The sequence below is a fragment of the Thunnus maccoyii genome, chromosome 24 (genome assembly GCF_910596095.1).
Source record: "Thunnus maccoyii chromosome 24, fThuMac1.1, whole genome shotgun sequence".
In the NCBI taxonomy this organism is placed as follows: domain Eukaryota; kingdom Metazoa; phylum Chordata; class Actinopteri; order Scombriformes; family Scombridae; genus Thunnus; species Thunnus maccoyii.
Window position 1 is genome coordinate 5,476,865 of NC_056556.1, and position 21,628 is coordinate 5,498,492.

The following is a 21,628-nucleotide window of genomic DNA, read 5'->3' on the forward strand; positions in this document are numbered from 1 at the left end:
AAACATCAACAACAAACATTGTCGTCACCAAACAACAAATAACTTTTATTAAGTATTCATTATTTTTAAAAAAAAACAACTTTATTGCAAGAATGTACAATGTAGACGTGCACAAGTTTACATATGATAGTATTCATACTTTTAGCATTCTAAGAATATTAAATATTTTACTGTGAAGAAGTAAACAACGAAAGAAAAATCAATAAACATATGGATGGAAGAAAGATATCAGATAGTAATATATAAAAGGGGGTTGGAGGGATACAAAAGGGAAAAAAGGAGATTAAACATCTGTATTAAATGATATTTTAAGCCATGTTTGAAACTGAATTGATTACAGTTCTCAAGTCTGAATCCTTATTTTATAACACTAGAAAGTATTTATTTTGTCTGTCAAACCATGTTTGTCCTCCCTACACCTAAAAAACACCAAAGAAAAACCAACCAAACTAAACAGTAACATAAACAGACTGTTTTCAGACCTCCCAAACTGACTTTGTAGAAAATAAGTAAATGAAAAAACATTTTATCTCCTGTTCTTTAACTGTCAGTGTTAGACCTGCAGCCCAATCTGTAAACTGGATGTTTGAATTCTAATGAGCTTCATTAGTCAAACGGTGTGCAAACAGATTGTTTCACAGCCCAGATAAATTTAAGTCTGTATGGGTCAAATTCAGCAGATACTTAGACTTTCAATCTGTTATAGAAACATTGACTTGCTTTCACTAAAACCCTGAAAACAAGTCATGTGTTCACAAATTTGCTCCATGTGTAATTCTTAAAGTATTATTTTAGAACATATGCCATGTATATTGCCAAATTCTTGACTTGCTTTTTTTAGGTTGGGTCTGGTCCAGAACCCCTTTTATGGAGGCAAATATCCATCAGGAAAAGAAAAAAAAAAAAAGTAAGTCAAAATGATGAAACTATAAGTTAAAATTTTGACTTATAAAGTCGACATTAGGAGACATTAAGTCAAAATTATGAGATACTAAGTCAAACTGTTGATTTCCTACATCATAATTATGCCAACATTATGAGCTATAAATTCAGAATTATGAGACACAAGTCAAACATTTTACTTACTGAGTCATAATTACGAGCTATTAAGTCAAAATACTGAAATTGTAATCCAAATATTTAACTTATTTGGTCAATATTAATGAGATAAGGAAGGAAGGAATTTTAGATGTAAGTGGAAATGGGCTTCCAGATATTTTGAATTGGTGCGGTCATGTGACATACAGATAGTTAGGTGGTCTCCAAACAAAACAAACACATTCATGATAAGAGCCCCAGAAAGGTTGTGTGTCGACTATATAAATACACACTCATACTTCATCCCGCTGCAGCAGCTCTTTGTGAGTCAAACCTGAGATTTACGTCCTTCCAGCTCTTCCAGTTGACTTTTCTCCCTGACTGGTGTCAGTTCCACTCAGTGAGGGAGGCGTGTAGAGATGCAGAAACATTTAGTATTAAAATCAGCACTTTAATCTGCTGATTCAAGCACTTTGGCACGTCTGACTTTAATGATATATTCACACCCCAAATACTACTTACATACAAACCAGAGAAAGAGAGAGGGGGTCACACACTGCCTGACTGTAACAGAGAGACTATCGACCCTGGTGGAGTGTGTGTGTGTGTGTTTGGTCTCCTCAGTCAGTTATAATCCTACTGTGATCCTGAGAAAAGAAAAAACTTCAAATCTTTATGCTTTGAAATTGCCTTTATGGGGTGTTACTAGAAAAAATGGGTAAAATGAGTAAGGGCAAAGTGTTACTTTTAGAAAAATGGGTAAAATGGGTAAGATGATTAAGGATGGGTGTTAAAAAGTGAAAGTGTCCAGCATTCCACCAGAAAAAAAAGCAAAAATTAAAAGAAATGCCGGAAAAAAGTAACAATTTCCAAAGATTGTCATGCCTCATGATTTCTTCATTTATTTAACCTTCTATTAGATTGTTTTCAAAGATGTCCAGTCTGTCAGGTTCAATTTTGGGGAAACGTGTATAAAAGGACGCGTAAGACAAATGCGATATTTCAATCCGATGGACTCATGCAGCCACAAAAATAGAACGTCTTGGGCTTGAATATTTAATTCAGTGTAAACATCAAAGAGTTGGAACAAGCTGATATATAATACATGTGAAACTGTTATACTCTGAAATAAGATTTTAACAGAAAGAAGGCGTGAAAGCATTGGAAAAAAATGACAGATTGATACTAATTGATGAGCAAAAAATGCAAAATAAGTTTCGGAGAGAAAATCTGCTTATCAAGTGACATAAGCACCACACTTGATGATGATGAGTCCAAAAAGTCTTGAATACTAAATTAAATCACATTTTATTGTATTCTATTAATATTTGGAATATAACTGAGGACGTTTACTCCAGAAGAGCAGTTTACTTGTCACTTTATACTTCTACTCCATCTGTGGGAAATATTGTATTTTTTACTCTACTACCAGCAAAAGTTACTTTACAAATTGGGATTATGCAAACAAAACATAAAATATGATGCGTTATTATAGATTAAACTATGTTACTGTATATAAAATTGCTCAAATCTGCTCCACCTAACCCAACTACAACAGTAACACATTAACACATCAGTAGCTAATATTAATATAATCAAATGTTGACAGTTCCAGTTTTGTTAATGATACTTCTGTACTTTTAAGGAACATTTTGAATGCAGGATCCTTAGGATGAAGTCAAGTAATGTGGGACACTTTTTGGTAGATTACCAAACAAAAAAAACACCTAAAATTCTGAAGATTACCTTAAGTGGTAATTTTGTTACCTGTTATGGATCTCTGTTATATTTATATAAAGAAAATATGTTGCCAAGTAAAATCGAGAACCTCTTCCTCACTCCGATGACATGTTCAAATAAAATGGGACAGCTGGTAAGGTAAAATGGGACGCCAAACAATTCAGCTTAATTTAAGAACAATTGTATTTCATGCAGTAAAGTGCATTGTGAAAATACTTTGATAACAAAATGCAACATCTTACAACCATTTTAATGTTATATCCTCATCATTTTATTACCAAAAAGCGAAAATCAACATGGCTGCTTTGTAAGTTCTGGCACCAGATATATTTTGAATCTTTGCTCCGCCCACCCGAGTTATCTCAGACTACTCAAAATGATTGTTTCAAAGGACATTTGCAGCAACAATGCAATAACTTGTTTGGTGATTGGCTGCTTATATTAAGGAGCAAAAGATGTAAAACCTTATTTGTCCCTTTTTACCTGATGTCCCACATTACTTGACTTCACCCTCGTGGTAAAGAAATATTTTTTACTGTGTTTTATTGCTATTTTTACTTTAGTAAAGGGTCTAGCTAGCTGCATGAACTGATTTTATTACATTTTCAATTGATTTAGAAGCACTGTTTTAATACAGAAGGATGTTAATGGATCAAGTTGAACCTAAATCCTCCAGAAACTGTTGAATACTTCACAAAAATGTTTGGAATTTTTTCACAAAAAGACTTGTGATCAGAATATTGTAGAAATATTATAAGATTTGAAGATGCCACTAGAAGAATCGCTGAGCCTCAAAAGGAATATTACACCTCAGTGATGTGATCGCATCCTGATGACATGTAGTGTTTGGGAGGTTGTGGCTGTGATTCATCCAGCTGTGTGAGAGCGACCGGGACAGACTGTTTGGAGAACAAAAGGCTGAACACTTGTGAGGCACCTCGAGCTTCAGCTTCACCCACAAACTGCAGAATCTGTTTCTATTCTTTTCAAATGGAGCCTAAAATAGATCTGACACCGACTTCAGCGACCGCCGCGCTTTACTGCTGGAGCCTCATCAGCTGCGGTGAGTGAGGGGGACAAATCTCACAGCTTCTACTGGAATTAACTGATGTGATTTATCCTACAAAACAGGCTGATAATAGTAATACAAAACTTAACAGAGGTGTTCAGCCACTCAGTAGATATTCTGAGGCATTTTTATCCCCTAATGTTACTGTAGTGAGTTTATAATGACTTTCATCTTTTGTGGTATCACTTTGATGCATGTGTAATACTCAGAAATTTCATGGGTACCTGGAGGCATTTCACAATCTCCTATAAGAATCCTATAGTCATATTAATGAAGCCAGCTGTAAATGGGTAAATGAGTATTCTCATGTTGTTCTTTTAACATTAACAGAGTGGTTTTGACAATTAACATTTTGTAGTGATTTTTTAATATTTGGGACTTGACTTTCTAACATTTAAACTCTTTTTGTATCTCCTGTAGTATCACAGTATAGACCTGAAGCCAATTTTCAATCTCCTATAGCAATCCAATTGTCATATTCTTGTAATATCCATCTTAAATTTACAATATTGTAGTTTTTTTCTCATTCTGTTAACCTGATTTGGTTTGATGTAGAAAAAATAAAAGTACACTTTCAATCCAACTACCTAGAAATACAAAAAATATGAAGCTAAATAAAAGAAAGAAGAAGATGTTAGGCATGAAACTGAGGAATGACACTGGATGAATTATTTCCATTGCGGTCCTGGTTGCCGAAATCATGATAACAACAAAGACCTGCAGTGAGGATTGAATCTACATGTCACAACCTTCACAGCAGGTCTTTGTTATCATCACGATCTCTTCTAACATCTGGCAGATGACAGAAACATGATCTAATAACTACTTCACCTCAGATATCTCATTTGTACGCACTAATCTCGGCAGAAAGCACCTTTTAAATGGTTTCCATTTAGATTCTTTTACACCACATGGAGATTTTAAAATGTTATTATTTTATGTTTTTTTGATGCTTGTAACTGTCTTTATTGATCGTTTGTTGATTGTGACTGTCTGACCTCAGTTGCGTTGTTTCTGCTGGTTGTGTGTCTGTGATTATGAATGTTTTATGTTCTCAGGTCTCAATGAGAATGTCAGATTAAATACAATAAATACAAAGAATTAATGTGCAGTAGGAATTACTCATCACAAGTAGTATTTTTTTAACTGAAATACTAAGTACACTCTTAATTTTTCACTTTTAAATAAAGCGTTTTTAATCCAAGTATCTCACGTAATCTGGTTTGCTGTTCCAAAATTTGGACAGATTTAGATCCAAAAGAACCACATCTTTAAATTTTGACAAAATTTTTTCACCAAATTTCCTAAAATTTTAAATTCCATTGTAAGAATGAGCAGAGTTTATGCATCTTGGATTTGACCATGCCGGAAAATTTAAATTATTTTACTACACATTTCTGTAAAAATGATTCCAAAGCTCTGTATAACCATTTTAAAGGAAATCAAATTCAGTTCAGGTGTCGCTTTTAACACTGTGCCTCATTATAAGAGGGTGTTAAATGCTTGTTGTTGAAATATGAACAAGTATCCATGTTGCAAACTGAATAATACACAGATTTAAACATGATTCTCTTCCTGTTGTCAGCATTTAAATGCTTGAAGTTACATTTTCACACCTGTACAGATTAAATCAGATATGCATGAGCTGCAGTGATGCTGCTGTTCTGCTGATGCCACCAAAAATCAACTCCATAAAAACAAGCAAACTTAATGAGAATGCCACACGGTGAAGTGCATTTTAATCACAGAGGATTTGTTAAAAATGTCTTGCTGAGCAGAAACTGATACGTATCAACAACAGACGAGTTAAACCACAATTATTAGTTGTAAATACAAGATACAGTAACAGGATAAATATCACAAAACCACAAAGTACTCTGCAGACATTCAGCGTCTCATGTCTGAATCCTGGGACACAAACGGCAACACATCTGTCTCTCCCCCGCTGGCAAACCCTTACCTGCAACATCATTTTGTCGGTTATAAATAGCCAATATAATCACAAAAACTGGCATTACACACATTTTGCACAGTTTGTGCTCTTGGCTCACTGTTTCTTGCACTGGCTAATCCTAAATTGCTTGCTGGTGATGCCAGATTGCTTGCCAGAGTTCAAAGCTGTGTGAGAGAGAGAAAGAGAGAGAGGCAGGGAGGGAGAGATGCTGGTCTTAAAGAGAACAGTGAACAGAGAAAGAAGATATTTTACCACATGCAGCCTCAATTAATGCTCATTTAACCTTTTAAATTGAGATTAAATCTCATCCTCTGATGATGAGCGATGGCTGTCAGAAAACCTGGAGAGCTGGGAATAATCTCTCCTCTCCATCTCTCTGTCAGTGCTGGCTGAAGACTGGACTCGTGTCCACACTGAGGACGAGCTCTTCAGGAGTTTGTTTGGGGGCTACAACAAGTGGTCGCGTCCGGCGCGCAACGTCACCGACGTGGTCATCGTCAAGTTTGGCCTCTCCATCGCACAGCTGATAGACGTGGTGGGAAACACACACAGACAAAAAAACTGAGCACGTGCCTTCAAAAACTGATAATATTTCCCTTGTGTTAAGAATTCCAGAAACATTTTCACACATATTTTGTTTCTAAAAAATGTTTGGAAGTTCTCTCACTTCCAACATCCACACACAGCACTCACGGACTGTCTTTGTCAATTTCTGGCTCCAAAACAGGACGAGAAAAATCAGATGATGACGACCAACGTGTGGCTGAAACAGGTAGAGAAGAGACTGACTGTCAAGAGTTTTCAAATAAAGTTGCTTATTGTCAACCTTTTGTACCGATACTCATCATCTTTCAATTTGACCTCTCTAGTGTGTGAAGTGGTTGTTTTAAACTGTCTTATAAACGGTGTGTGTTGACAGGAATGGACAGATTATAAACTGCAGTGGAGTCCCTCTGACTTTGACAACGTGACGTCCATCAGAGTTCCTTCTGAGCTCATCTGGGTGCCCGACATCGTGCTGTACAACAAGTAAAAATACATTCACACATTAACACCAAAAATGCAGTATGCTTCAGTTGTATAACCCTCTTTATTTCTACTTTTACACTAAGGATCAGTGTGATCAATTGGCAGAAATATTGAAAGAAATGGAACAAAATATTCATAAGTATGTTTTAATTACTGTATAATCACCTGAAAATAAGAATTGTTGTGTTTCCATTACCTTAGAATGAGCCCTTTATATCTACATAGGGAGCAGGTCCTCTTCCACAGAACCCGTCATGTTGCACCGCCATGTTTCTACAGTAGACAGACAAACCAAGCACTGGCTCTAGACAGGGCCTTTTTCCTGTTTATCACGAGTTTTGCAGCCACCGTAGGTTCTCTTACATGCTTGAAAGGGAAGGGCAATCTGCAATCTCACTGCTGCATGCCACCAGGGTCGGACCGGTAATTCAGCCCTGGCAAGTTTTATCTGGACCAGCTCCATTATTCCCCAACATACGCACTTATGAGTTGCAAAAAGCAATATCAGCCTATGTATGTTATTATTTATAACTAAGCAATAGACATCACGTTGACGCCCTAACAACAGGTTTACTAAATAGCCAAAAAATAGCATAGAGGAAAAGTTGGCACCCCAAGAGGCGCACTTAGGATTTTATTTGTTTAACAATTGATATCGTACTCTCAACGCAGTTAGGCTACAAAATAGGCCTTGTCTAATAATGATCTGAAAATGTGTCTGAAATTGTACATTAATTAAAAGCGCTCTATTTATCGTCAATAATCCGACATTGTGTTCGACGCTGATCTGATGCAATTCACACATCAGGCTTAACAGTCAGGATTTCATGCGACTGACACTATTTAAACATTAATTCGTTGCTGTTGTCAGGCTGTGACAAGCAGCATACCTGCACCCTATTGGAGGGGAACCAGAGTGACTAATCAGCTGACATCATTTAAAAACACAGCTGTGTTAAACCCCATTACACGATTTGTAAAAATATATGGATGCAACTAAGAAAATACAGATGACTGCCATTTTTCCAGGTATAAAATGTATATTTTCAATGTGTACACACATCCAGGAGCAGAAACGCAAGGACACACACTGTACTTAACCAGAAATGACTTTCTGTCGGTGGAGCTGGAAATTATCTGTAGTGGTCAATTACCAGCTTGATCCATAACAATGTCCTCATCCGCTGAAGAGCATATAAGGAGGAAAGGTCACAAAGTGCTTTACAAGACGAAATGAAAATGGTAGACAACAAATGGTGAGAACAGTTTAAAAATTAAAAATACAACATTAGGAAGGAAATATAGAAGCACAATGAGTAAAATAATCAATAATCATAAAATAAGAATTGAGAGAATGACCTTCCTTGGAGTTTTTGTGCTTGATGCTCATGCCTACTATTATCATTAGTCATATTTCTATTATTATTATAGTTGTTATTGTTGTTGCTGTGCATCTCTGTGTCCCTCCCACTCCCTTCCTCTTTCTCTCCCAACCCGACCGGTCAAGGTCGATGGCCGCCCACCTAGAGTCCGGTTCTGTTTGAGGTTTCTTCCCGTTAAAGGGGAGTTTTTCCTTGCCGCTGTCACCAAGTGCATGCTGATGGGGGAAGGTTGGGTCTCTGTAAATATAAGAGTACAGTCTAGACCTGCTCTGTGTGTAAAGTGCCCTGAGATAACTTCTATTGTGATTTGTCGCTATATAAATAAAATTGACTTGATTTGACTTTGTAGTGTATTGAAATGATTTATAAGATGAAAATGAATTCAAACCACAAGCATTGTGAAAGCACACTTATAAATAATGTTTTTAAGAGGGATTTAAAAGAGGATAAGGGAGGATAAAAGAGGATAAGGAGCTCGCCAGTATATAGAGCCAAACAGCTTGATGATACCACAGCATTTCTGCATATTCCTGCATACCAATTGGTGATACATGCAAATGATCTTGTTGAATAAATGACCCCGATTCTGTTGCGACTATACGGCGATGTTGCATCATACAGTTTAAGTCAAAGTCTGGTTTCCTCCCTCGGGGCCTGATGAAGTATTACTTCTGAAATTTGTCTGGATGTAGAGGAAACTTTCTCCTCCCCCAGCGTGTAGGTTAAACGAGCTTGCATCATGATACAGCGTCATTGTCGTTAAAATTCAGTTATCAATTATTAAAAGTTGCCTGTGTTAACGGGCATAGCTTGAGGTTTATTGATTTAACTTTGAAACAAAATCAGACGGAAACCCGGGAGTCATTTCATCTGCTGAGTTCAGAGGAAAAATGATCTGTTTTTATCCAAAAAAATAACTCAATTTTGGTGTTTCTTCTTTCTTTCTCATCAATTCTCAATCTTGTTTTCCCCTCTGACTTTGCTTTCATCCTGGATTTTCACTCCTTCCTTCCTTCTTTCACTTATTTTTTGCCTTTTTCTCTTCCCATTTTTCCTTGTCTCTTACCTTTGCCTTTACCCCTTTATCTCCTTCTCTTTCCAGTGCAGATGGAGAGTTCGCCGTCACCCACATGACCAAGGCCCAACTGTTTCACACCGGTCGTGTCCGCTGGGTGCCCCCGGCCATCTACAAGTCCTCCTGCTCCATCGACGTCACCTTCTTCCCCTTCGACCAGCAGAGCTGCAAGATGAAGTTCGGCTCCTGGACGTACGATCGTGCTAAGATTGACCTGGAGCCCTTTGAGACCACCGTGGACCTGAAGGTGGGAATGGATCTTTCTCGTCCTCACGTCGCCTTTTCTGTTCTTGTTCCTCCTCTGTTTGTTGTCCTCTATCCTTCCTTTCTCCCTCTCACTTTTGATTTTGAGTTCATGCCAATTGGCGTCTCTGTTGTCCTACAATTTGCCACCTAATGCTTGCTCTGCCTCTTTATCTCCCCTTATCTGTGGTTCACATGTGCAGAAGGATGCCAACTAAACACTCTGGCTGTTTACTTTTTAATTAGCGGGGTATTTATCAGCTTCTTGTTGCATTGCGGCATTCGGTTCAGGAGAAAACAAAATGCATAGATTAGTTTTTCAAGACCAGCTAAAGAGAGAAGCTGCCTAATCCTGCAGAAATTTCTCAAGTTGAAAAGGCTTTACTTAATTAAACATAGTTAAGTTAGTCTGATGAAGTTTTTAGTTTTTATCATTTTTAGCAACACATCCTTGATTTTTTTCTGCTTTTCACCAGAAAACTTTTAGGTTCCTTTACTGTTAAACCTTTGGAATTTCTTCCTTTTTATCTGATGGTCAGAGTTGTTTTATCCTTTGACATTTTTAGCCAGTTATGTAGCTTTACGGGCGGTACGGACATTGAGTGTTTCCAGAGGATGAATCCTATTAACGTTGGTGATTCTCTGACTTTTCATTTAGTGCTGCCAGCAGGTCAAAGGTTTCAATAATCCAGTGAACTATCTCCATTTCTACTTGATGGATTGGACCAAAATTTAATGTCATGTTTCCCAGATGATGTATCGTAATGACCCTGTGACTCTAGTGCCACCCTTTGAAAATATCTTGACATCATTTTCTTGATATCAATTGACACAATTGGCATAAAATTGGTTTTGAGTGAAGCATCTCCACAAGTATTGCTATGAAAAGTGCTACAGACATTCATGGTTCAATCAGAATGAACTGTAATATTTTTGGGGATCCTTGACTTTTGCTTTAAACCCACCATATGGTCAATACTTTGGTTTATGTGCAATTACCTGCAAAATAACATTCCCATCAGTCTCAGCTGTACTTTGTGCCGTGACAATAACATCACCTGTTGATATCAGCATATTAACATTGTCACTGGAAGCAAATCAGCATGACAAACACTATTATACCATCTACTATAACTTCTACATTTACGTCATCCCAGCTGCTACGGATCAAAATCAAAACTCAGGACCTTTATTCAACTCACTACTTGGTTTTCTTTAAATGAGCAAAGGTTTTACACTCTTTTACCAGGATCAGACTACACAATATTAGCTCAAGAATGGCCTGACCTGACACACTTGATGCATTGGAAAAAATGAGCATCAAGAATGACAATTGCTAGTTTTATTCCAGGTAGTTCGTCAAGTGGAAGATGTCTGATGCAGCATCTGTGATGCCTCAAGACGTCCAGACAAAAAGACTAGTTTGTGTTTTTGTTTGATCTTCTTTCTGATCACCTGACACAGTGACCATCTCAAGAAACTAAAATAATGCGTAGTCTGATCGCAGTATTAGTCCTGTTTTATCCCCTTTCTCTCAGTTTGACAGTTGTACGATTAACAATCTCCTCTTTAGGATTACTGGGAGAGCGGAGAGTGGGCGATCGTCAACGCAGTCGGCACCTACAACACCAAGAAATATGACTGCTGCCACGAAATCTACCCCGACATCACCTACTACTTCATCATCCGCCGCCTCCCGTTATTCTACACCATCAACCTCATCATCCCCTGCCTCCTCATCTCTTGCCTGACCGTCCTGGTCTTCTACCTGCCGTCGGACTGCGGCGAGAAAATCACGCTATGCATCTCCGTGCTGCTGTCGCTCACTGTCTTCCTGCTGCTCATCACCGAGATCATCCCGTCCACATCGCTGGTCATACCGTTGATCGGGGAGTACCTGCTCTTCACCATGATTTTCGTCACCCTGTCCATCGTCATCACCGTGTTCGTGCTGAATGTGCACCACAGGTCTTCGGTGACTCACACCATGCCTCGATGGGTTCGGAGGCTCTTCCTGTCGGCGGTGCCACGCTGGTTGTGCATGAAGCGTCCGCATCATGGTCTTGGGCCTGTAAGGTGGGAAAAAAGCGAAGGCCTCCATGTTTACTGTATGTCAACATTTGTTTGCTGTTTTTGAAAACCAAATGTGATTTGTTTTCGGTATTTTGCCTGTACAAACACACCAAATACATTTTTTGGACACTATGTTTAGTCCTAACATGGTAAAAACTTTTCTCCATGTGTTTTAATTTTTTTGGTTGTTGCTTATTTGAGGACAACTTCTTGTGTGACTGCTTGTGTTTAGACATTTCACATTTAAGTTTTAAGAACTTTGGCTTCTTTTGTTAAATAAAAAAGGGATTTTGAAGAAAAACACAACAATACCAAAGTAAGGTACTGAAAAAAGGTTTGGTGTTATATTGGGACTGGTATCAAATATTTTCCAGTGATACCCAGCTCTAGTTGAACGTTCTGCTAACTCACTTTGTTTTGTCAGGAGGCGCCACCTGACTGATAAACTCCTCCCAGTCCAGACTCCAGGTCCCTCCCACAGCACCTCCATCTGGATCACTCAGGAGACTGACATCGATTTCCATGGTTACCAGGATGACAACCGTTGCCACAGTAGCCACCAGCTTGACTCCCTGGATGCAAGAGATGAAATTCGCTACTGCGACCTTCACAGTTACCCAAACACAGATGATTTAGTGGGGTTCGGGGTGAGGATACCAGGACGGTCGAGGATTTCTTCTTCGCCTCAAGTGCTTGGTTGCACCCTCCTCCCACAGAGACACCCTACCACATTCAGCTTGGACTGGAACACCCCTTCTCTAGAGCATGGTTCGAACCAGAGCCCATTAGCCTCTGCTCTGTCTCCTGCAGTGGTATCGGCCTTGGAGGGGGTGACCTACATCGCAGAGCATCTGAGAGCAGAGGACGCAGACTTTTCAGTGAGTGCTCACCTGAAAGAGATCTTTTTTTAACACATTAAAACTCTTGTCTGATGAAGTTTGGACTGTTTTTGAGATCTGTTTTGTTTCTACAGGTGAAGGAGGACTGGAAGTATGTAGCCATGGTTGTAGACCGGATCTTCCTGTGGATGTTCATTATTGTGTGTCTGCTGGGGACAGTCGGACTCTTCCTGCCTCCCTGGCTCTCTGGGATGATTTAGAAACACGTTAAATGTCGGAAAGAATTAATAAAACAATGAATTATGTTTGTTCTCAGCCAACATGTTCGCATGTTTTGTATGTAAGGATAGAGAGACACAAAAATCAAGAATGTATTTACCTGCAATCTTTTTTTTTTCACAAATCTGATACTCAACACATAAAGGAACTGATGTAAAAGTGAGATTCAAAATTGCAAAACTGCAGAGAAGAACCAAGTTTTCCAAGTTAAGAATGACCCAAAAGGCGATGAGAATGAACCGTCTTCCTAAAATACCGTTTTACCATTTTGAATATGCTCCTTGAATTGCACTTCGAATGCAAATCTATGCTCAAACAAGCAGACTAGAACCCAAAAACGCTTTTCGGGAATGATGATAAACCCCTAAATCCGTCTTACACTGTGCACAATCATTTGTTGCAGAATGTGTGTTTTTCTTTGCCGTCAAAGTCAATCAGCCAATATACACTGAGGAGGAGAGAGGATGAAAGAACTGACAAAGAGTGCGAAGAAGACTGACACTGAAAAAACAAGCACAAGCATCTGATGTAACTAGTCTCAGTGCTACTAAACCAAGGTGAGAGCAGAGGTAGGAAACAGTCTTGGAAAAATGAGACTCTATGTAGCTTTTTGGATTTTCACAATGAGTAGAAAACAACAGATTCATGTCACATGAAGGAGAAAAATTTCAACTGTGAAGCTCTCAGCTGCAGAGTCTGCGGAGCCTTACAGTTCTTACACAGTGACACTTGAAATCATCTCATCCGATTATCAAAGACGATTGAAAAGATGAGAGAGAAACGAAGAAGAAAGGAGATGTGGAGGGATGATCGGGGAAAGATTCCTTTAAAATATATAACTATTATGACCCTGATTGGCTAATTATACTTAATAAAAGTAGCTGTCAATCATGAGATATCACGGCTCCTCTCAGCTCCTAAATATCATATCTTCTCCATTATCAACATGATATATTCAGGTCAGAAATGCAGCACTTTTCTCAAAAACGGTGACCAAATCCCACCGCTATAATGCCTTTTTATTTAAAAGGTTAAGTAAAAATTGAGAATAAATCATCACATGGGGGATATCCTAATAAAAAGGTGTCAATTGGACACATTTTCTCAGCTCAGCTCCTTGTAAAAACAGTACAGAAATAGTCTTTGTCTATTTAGCATCCAGTGATGCAATCAGCTCCTTATAGCTGCAATTTACTTCCTTTATTGAGGCTTTATGAACAAATTATATCCTCAACATGTGAAATGGAAACATTATTGTACTTGTCACCAACTACTAACTTTGCTCACATTGTGTTTGCTTTAAAGTCCCCATACACTTACCTGACTGCAATGTTTGAATGTCTGTGCAGAGTTTGATACTAGAGGACTGGTTTCACATTCATCTGCTCAAAGTGGAAAGTTTAAGGGATTTAAGGCATACCCTACGAGCATGATTTGTGACATTTGACGACTAGTTTGGAGCCATTTGTGGTCCAGTGTGCAACTTATATAAGTGCGACATGAAAACTTGAAGCCTCCAGTGCACAAACACTGAGAACAGACTTTCCAGTTGAAAAATATTCACATATTCATAGATTCTGGATTTTTTCTTAATGAGCACTAGATGTCATTTTCATTTTTTTTCACTAGTTAAGTGAAGTTTTGTGTGACAAATGTATCAGACACAAATATTAAAAGCAGAGCATTTTATATGTCTTTTTTAAAGGGTCACTTCACCTAAATTACAAAAAAGACAAAAAAATGTAACTGTACCTCTCGTGACAACTTCATGCTCGTTTTGGTTTTATTTGTACAAGTTTTGTAGACATCTGTCTCAGATTTTAGCTGCTGCACCCAAATACGATGAGGTGAATTGAGTTTTGTTTGTGGCGCTCACAACATTGAAAACGTATTTCTACAGACATCACTGTGAACAGTTGTAGTAACTGTTGACACAACTTGACAGCAGAGATTTTTGTTCTTTAGATTGTCCAGAGTAACACTGACTGGTCCTGAAAATATACACTGCTGTTGATAAATTGTATTTTTCAATGCTGTAAGCACCAGCACACAAACTCTGATTCACTCTCGTTGTTTTGGGATGGAGGCAGAAATCTCAGAGACAGAACCTGAGCAGATAAAACTTAAACTGTTTGTCAATTTTCATTGTCAATATTTATTTATATAGCTCAATACTACAAGATAACAGAAATGCAGTGTGGACAAACAGGATGGCAATGCTATCTATCCATCCAGATAGATATGTAGATAGATATACAGGAGAAAATATTTTGTCTGGATATTTTGGTGTAGCCACCCATGTATTAAAAGTCATTCATGTTCTTACCAGCTGGGTGCAGCATTGTCACACATTACGCAAACGATAGTCTCCGTCTAACAGCTGGTTGACTTAACAATAAGCTACCTAACTGACACCAAAGCCTCAGGAAAAGAAACAATAATAATATTTATAGAGTTTTTTTAAGATACTCAAAGATTCTTAAATAAAGTAGAATTTTTGTCTTCAGTTTCACACTGATATCTTCAGTATTTATTCATTTACAGTAACTATCTATTAGTTTAAACTTTGTGTTACTGTTTAACTTTGTAAGACAGAAAAAACTATCATAACGTGGTGTTACAGTAACTCATATGAACAAATGAACAAACACTGTATGTCTTCAGCTCACTTCGACATTTTGAATCATTTTTAGAAAAACAAAAATCACAAGATTCAAGTAGGACGAGCAGTCACACGGTGGAAAGTCATCGAGGCCACAAGGCATGTAATGCAAAGACTCCTCAAGTCATCCGGCATGAAAACAAGATTTGTGATCTTATAGATCAGCACAGGAAAGCAATAATAGTATGAATGGACAGTTAACATGTGACTCTAGACTTGTTTTAATATTTCTACACCCCTGGGGCATCCAAACACACATAAATATAGACTGCTATTATCAAGGATATGTTACGCACTAATAAGTCTCAATACATCCTGGTGCTATATGTCCTCCAGTGTCTCCCACGCTGCTGGATGTTTAAAAAATTTCCAACAGTTGTATGATACTAATCTCGGTGATATTTGTAACTCAGAGCCATCATGTAACGCTGTAGGTCTGTATGTCTTTCATGCTTGACCTCTGTGACACTTCCACAAAGTTTTAGAACTTTAAGAATTTATTGCTTATTTTTGCTGCTTATATCTGTGAACTGTTGATTCCCTACAAGCCTGATTGCTGCTTGAGATCATCTAGCAGTCAATAAGGGTGACTTTGTCCAAAAACTTTTTAAATCTTCTATCAAAACACATTTTTATCTTGCTCCTATTATTAGTTTTTAACTCTTTGTTCCTGCATTTCCCCACTTGTGTTACTGTAAAACATGTTATTGTATCATTTTTATACTTCAGTGCAGACGTAAATCTAACATTCAGCTGCATAACAATCGCAAAGCAAATTTTCTGACTTGTAAACAGCATTCACGTCAACATCCAGCTGTAGTTACGTCTCGAAAAGGTGAGAATCTTGCTTAAAGCTCCATTACGTCCAACTTGGCGATTCATAGTGCAGAAAATGCCTGAAAGTCAAGAAAGTCAGCCAAAGTCTGTCGTTCAGGATAAAACCACATGTAGTTGAACCCTCACTCGACCAACTCTGTAATCATACAACCATCTTGAGATGTCCTAAGAGTTGTTTCAGGGGACATATTGCGCTTTTTGTGATTTTCTGTTATTTTTAAACTGTTATAATGTTGGATGTCTACGTTAAACACGGTCAAATATCCAAAACTTGAGGTGAATGTGTTTAAAAATGCCGCCTTCAAGTCAAAAGTGAGGGCTTCAGCCTGATCAGAACGCTCAGTTTGTGATGTTACCTTTACTTCCTCATTGTGATGACATCAAATTGTTCGTGCAGGTTGACGTCCTGCATAAGGTTGTTCAAAGAGTTGTTCACGTTGTCCAATCACATATTTTGGATCAGATTCTGCCTCAAATATGTATGGATGTATTTAGTATGCATGTAGTTTCCATTTCCAGTGAAGAACAAGAAAAAGAAGTGAAATCTTACTACTACTGTTTGTTTACGTAGTCTCCAGAGCAGGAGGAAGCTTCCCAAAGCTGACCAATCAGAACAGAGTGGGCTCATCGGGAGGGAGGCTTTAAAGAGACAGGAGCTAAAACAGCCTGTTTCAAACAGAGGCTGAACTGAAGGATGCATTAAGAGCTAGTATGAGATAAATAAGGAGTATTTTTGAACGGTAAATCATGCAAAGATATTCCAGAAGATCTCCAGAATATAAATACAGACCTGGAAATGTGCACGATATGTACCCTTTAACATGGGAATCTCTTCCATATCTGCCATTCATCCCTTTTACATGAACGCAGCATAAAACTAAATCCAAAAACAGGCTGCAAAATATTACTGCAAAGAAGAAAAAATATGCATAACATCATCTACATGTGGCACAATTCAAACAAGGGACAAAGACCCAAATGCAATTAAAATAAGACTTTACTAGAGACTATATGGTCAATAAACAGGCTTTTCTGCAACAAGAAGGCGGATGTACATTGCAGGATATACTGGGACTTAATGAGGTAACAAGTGTGTCATATGAATGACATACAATACATGGAGCAGGCTACAACTGCATTTCACTGTGCAATCTGCAGATATCTGAAAAAGTCCCGTTTAGGGATTTAATATTTGACTAAAAGACATTAGTGTTGGTCCCAAGACCTAAAGTGATGCAGCTCCTCTAATGTTTGCACATTTTCATTGTCGTTATTCCAAAAACAACAACAGATAATAAATAAATGATAAGAACTAAACACACCAGAATGATACATGATGAAAATCAAAAATTAATTCCAGTGCAGAACAAACAAGACACATAATGAAATAATAAAATCACAAGAAACAGTTTTTATACACTTACTAGGGAATAAAACAGGAGGAAATATCCAAATGTTTCTTAGGCCACAACAAAAAAAGTTATTTCGAATAAAGCATTTCTTTTCTTTTAGCGTACATGGGGCTGAGAGAGAACACAGCATCAGCGAGACCGGTGGGGAGGAAGGGGAAGAGCTGGAAGAAAAACCGATCCATCGCAGAGACCAGCAGGTATCTGGATTTAGGCTGAGCGGATGTGACCGCGTGCATCATGGCATCGATGACCACGTCGGCCTCCTTGAATCCCGCCTTGCACGACGACACGAAGTACTCGCTGGCCAGCTCGATGTACTGCCGGTTGAACGTTTGCTTGCGCTCGTCATCTAACTTCTCCCAGATATCTGAGGCGGTTTTCATCCTCAGGATATTGGTGGCTCGGCCGAAATTACCCGGCTGGATGATGCTGACCTGAACGTGGAAAGAAAGATGAAATTAAATATTGAACTTAAGTCGAAGTGCTTTTATTCCTTTCTAAAACACAGACTAGACATTTGACAGACAGGATAATGCACCACTGGCTGGAAAGCACCCGACACAACACCGTAGGCTATAATGAGACACTGATTCCCTTCATGCTCTCTCATGTTGGGTTCACACCAAAGGAAAGCCATCAAACTGCTTCCTTTGATCCCTTCGGCATCCGCAAACTCTTAAAGTTAGTTTGCGTCCTCTTTACCCACAGGCGTCATGAAATTCCTTTCATTTTATCTACCGCAGACGTCCCACGATGTTCCACATCAATGCTCCGGAGTGTCACATGATGTGTGTGGTTTTGTTTTCCAACTTAACAGTACCTTCACACCAAAACTGGCCATTTCAACCCTCAAGCAATCGGCAAACGCCTCCAGCCCTCTCTTCGACACACTGTACGCTCCCATGTTCAGGCAGTTGAAGAAGGCGAAGATGCTCGACACATAAACCATCCGTCCTGCGGCAGTCAGGAGAGAAAGAAAACGCTCATTTTTATAACCGTACTGTAACATCACTGCAGTAAGAATGTGAGGTTTTACGTTACCTTTAGCAGCACGAACCAGAGGTAGAAACGCAACGGAGGTCCTGATGCAGCCAAACAGGTTGACGTCGACCATGTTGCGGAAGTCTTCAAAGGTGCTCCATTCAATCTCTGCCCAGTCTGAGATGCCAGCGTTGTTGACCACTGCCCACAAGCCTGACAATGACAAAAAGAACTAATTGATTAGGCTTCAGACAGTAATTAGATCTTTGTAGAGCTAAAAATGTGAGAAAAACACATGCAGAAGGGATTTAATGGATTATTTCTGTTTAAAAAAGTGCACACACAGAGTGAAATAAATTAATTTGCATAAACATACAGTGCATTTTGTTTCATGACGTTCTCTTGTTAAGAGAATATTTGAGATGACATGAATATGACAATATCTTGTGTTCATACTTTAAATACTTCTTGATTTGCAAAATAATTATCTCCACATAAGCACATATTATCTCAAAAAATACTGTATATACTATAATTTTGACTTAGAAAGACAACATTTGAGAGTCAAAATCATGAAATAAGTTCTGACTCACTAACATGTTATTATTGAGTATTTCTACTTTTGTCCTTTCTTGCATTTCTTCTGTCTTCCACACACATTAAAGCTGAATGCAAGTTAAATTGTGTCATTTTTGCTGCACCATTACCTTTCTCTGGCAGGTTGTCTTGGACCATCCTCTTCGCCTGCTGCACATCTTCATCACTGGTGACGTCCAGCTTGAGGATTTTCAGATTACTGGAGCTCTGCCTCACCAGGCTCTGGGCCCCGGCTCCTTCTGGAGACAAACACCCAGCAAAGACCACAAACCCCTGTTGGTCCAAACACCGAGCCAGCTGGTGTCCAAAGCCGCTGTCACAGCCTGTTATCAGCACAGCGTAGCCGGACCCGTCCTCCACAGGGCTGCGGCGATGGCGGGAAACCAACTTGGCAATAACAAACAGCAGGACAGCAGAGATAGGGGCGATGCCGATGATTTGGCCGATGAGTAAAAGCGTGTTCATGCTGGCGAAGCGTCTGTGAACCACCGTGTCTGAATACTGTTGGGTTTGAGAGGAGTTATTAGTTATAATTCATAATTATCAGAGGTAATTATGGATTAAGCAACTTGCTTTTCACTCGCGGTGGCACAAACACAAAACTTAACAGGCAGCAACTTAAAAATACAGCAGCAAACGTTAAAACACACAATAATACAAACACTAAGCTCATAAACACACTAATCTATCTATCTCTGCCCAGACAACCTCTTACTTGTGTCGCTCTCCAAAGCGAACCAGTGTTATAAATCAACTGGTTTTCCTGTTAACTGGTTACCTTTGTTTATAACCGTCGGGGGTTTCTCATGGCAACAGCAGATGTTAAAATCACGGAGAGGAAACGTAGCTGACCTTTTAAATCAAAACAAGGTCGAAGTAGGCGCGTCAGGGCGGTTTGACGCGCGTCATAACGCTTCTAGCGCGTGTTCGGCCATTGAAAACAATTGATTTAATTCAAAACGCGCGCGTCAGACGCTTCCAGTGCGTTTAGGCCTGTAGAAGTTATCCGCGTCTCCGTGAAGAAAAGTCCTTTCTTCCCTCTATAGGTAAGAGTGAGGGTGCTGGGTTGCAAACAGCGGCCTCTCGCGGATCCGGTAACGTTAATGATGGTGTTCGGAAGAACGCGGGTCGAAGTCTCGTCTCGTCCCGCGAGAGGAGAAGCTCCAAAAGAAAAAGGGGAATAAGCACACGTGTACTACTCACGTTCGTTGGTGATCTGGCTGATAGAAAGGGCGAACCTTCTCCTGAGCAAAAATACCGGAAAGTAGACGAGACTTGCTCCCGACCCGTGTTTAAAAGGGGGGGGTGATGTCAGGGCTCCGTTGCCATGACTCCCTGTGTTGTTGATGCGTCTCTGCCAATCAGAGACGAGAGCCTGACACTTCCTGTTGGGTTCGCCCCTAGGTGCGAAATTGCAAGGCATCAGTGGAAATGGAGTTTGTGAGCAAACTCCTTTGTTTCCAGGGAACAAAGGAACTTTACAAAGTCAAGAGTTTGTCTGACCTTATGGTGGAGGTCCAACGATACTATCTGTCTACCAGCAAGCTCACACATTATATACTTATTTACAACACTTCATCGTGAGGGCTGGTGGGTTTTCTTTCTGATGTGTCAGGGTGAATTTCACGCAATTCTTTCAGGTTTTCATGTGACTCTGTCGACTGAGAAGCAAATCAACTGTGTTGTTGTTGATGACTTAAGAGCATGTCCCCAGCAATGTTTATTCAAAGAGGAATTAGTACAGGATTATATGAATTATGACTCTTATTCTATTACTAATTAACTATGAAACCCTTTTAGACACACTTTATATAATTTCCAATCTAGTAGAAAGCACACAGTTTTATGATAACAATTTGACTCTTATGTGGCCTTATCAAGATCCAGAAATTACCAATTTAGGAAGATTAAGTCAACAGGATTATGTAACCGCTGGGGCGCCATGCATTTTATTTGATGGGGCACAGTTTCATAATACATACTGTATATTAATGTTCACATCAACCCAAGTTTTCACCAGTAATTATCTGCTTTGGCTTCTGTGTTTAATGGCCTCCCTATCAGTAAGTATCTGCAAGTATAACTGAACGACACATTAACAGTATATTGTATTTAATTGCAACTACAACTACAAACTCTTGACTTTGTATTGAAGTTCTTTGATAAATGTGCAATGCAGCATACGTCTCCAAGGAAGGCTGAATTGAAGGCAACTGGACTTCTTAGTTGAAGATACTTGAAGACGTCTCATCCAAGGGGCTTCTTCAGGTCTAACTGGGGAGTCCCAGGTGTTTAACCTCTGTGGGGTCGTTGTCAAGGTCATAGATATCACTTGGTTCGTTACTGCTCCTGATTGTTGTTACAACAGTCGTTGGAGTCACCTGAGGCCAAAAGTGAATGGTTGTTAAGTCTCCTGGG

At 39.0% G+C, this 21,628-nt stretch overlaps 2 protein-coding genes and 1 long non-coding RNA gene across 7 annotated transcripts; 1 reads left to right on the plus strand and 2 right to left on the minus strand.

Annotated features, from left to right (window-relative positions):
• Positions 1–5,608: 5,608 nt before the first annotated feature.
• On the minus strand, positions 5,609–6,556 carry LOC121891906. The gene is made up of 3 exons (XR_006094225.1): positions 6,469–6,556; positions 6,085–6,324; positions 5,609–5,965 (listed from the first exon to the last, which is right to left on the minus strand). It is a non-coding gene; the product is annotated as an uncharacterized LOC121891906 (long non-coding RNA).
• Positions 6,472–12,893, plus strand: LOC121891904 (neuronal acetylcholine receptor subunit alpha-2-like). The gene is made up of 6 exons (XM_042404540.1): positions 6,472–6,573; positions 6,721–6,830; positions 9,315–9,534; positions 11,104–11,606; positions 12,028–12,481; positions 12,577–12,893. Exons 1-6 carry the CDS (start codon positions 6,544–6,546, stop codon positions 12,700–12,702), a joined length of 1,443 nt encoding a protein of 480 aa, XP_042260474.1. The 5' UTR covers positions 6,472–6,543; the 3' UTR covers positions 12,703–12,893.
• A 4,306-nt stretch (positions 12,894–17,199) lies between these two features.
• Positions 17,200–20,520, minus strand: zgc:113142 (uncharacterized protein LOC503524 homolog). Of its 5 annotated transcripts, none has more exons than XM_042404544.1 (5): positions 20,414–20,520; positions 19,321–19,711; positions 18,674–18,826; positions 18,453–18,586; positions 17,200–18,066 (listed from the first exon to the last, which is right to left on the minus strand). In XM_042404544.1, exons 2-5 carry the CDS (start codon positions 19,673–19,675, stop codon positions 17,701–17,703), a joined length of 1,008 nt encoding a protein of 335 aa, XP_042260478.1. In that variant the 5' UTR covers positions 19,676–19,711; positions 20,414–20,520; the 3' UTR covers positions 17,200–17,700. The 5 variants fall into 5 exon arrangements, with proteins under 5 accessions (XP_042260478.1, XP_042260480.1, XP_042260475.1 ...); XM_042404546.1 differs by lacking the exon at positions 20,414–20,520 and adding an exon at positions 20,063–20,330; XM_042404541.1 differs by lacking the exon at positions 20,414–20,520 and adding an exon at positions 19,989–20,329.
• Positions 20,521–21,628: the final 1,108 nt, after the last annotated feature.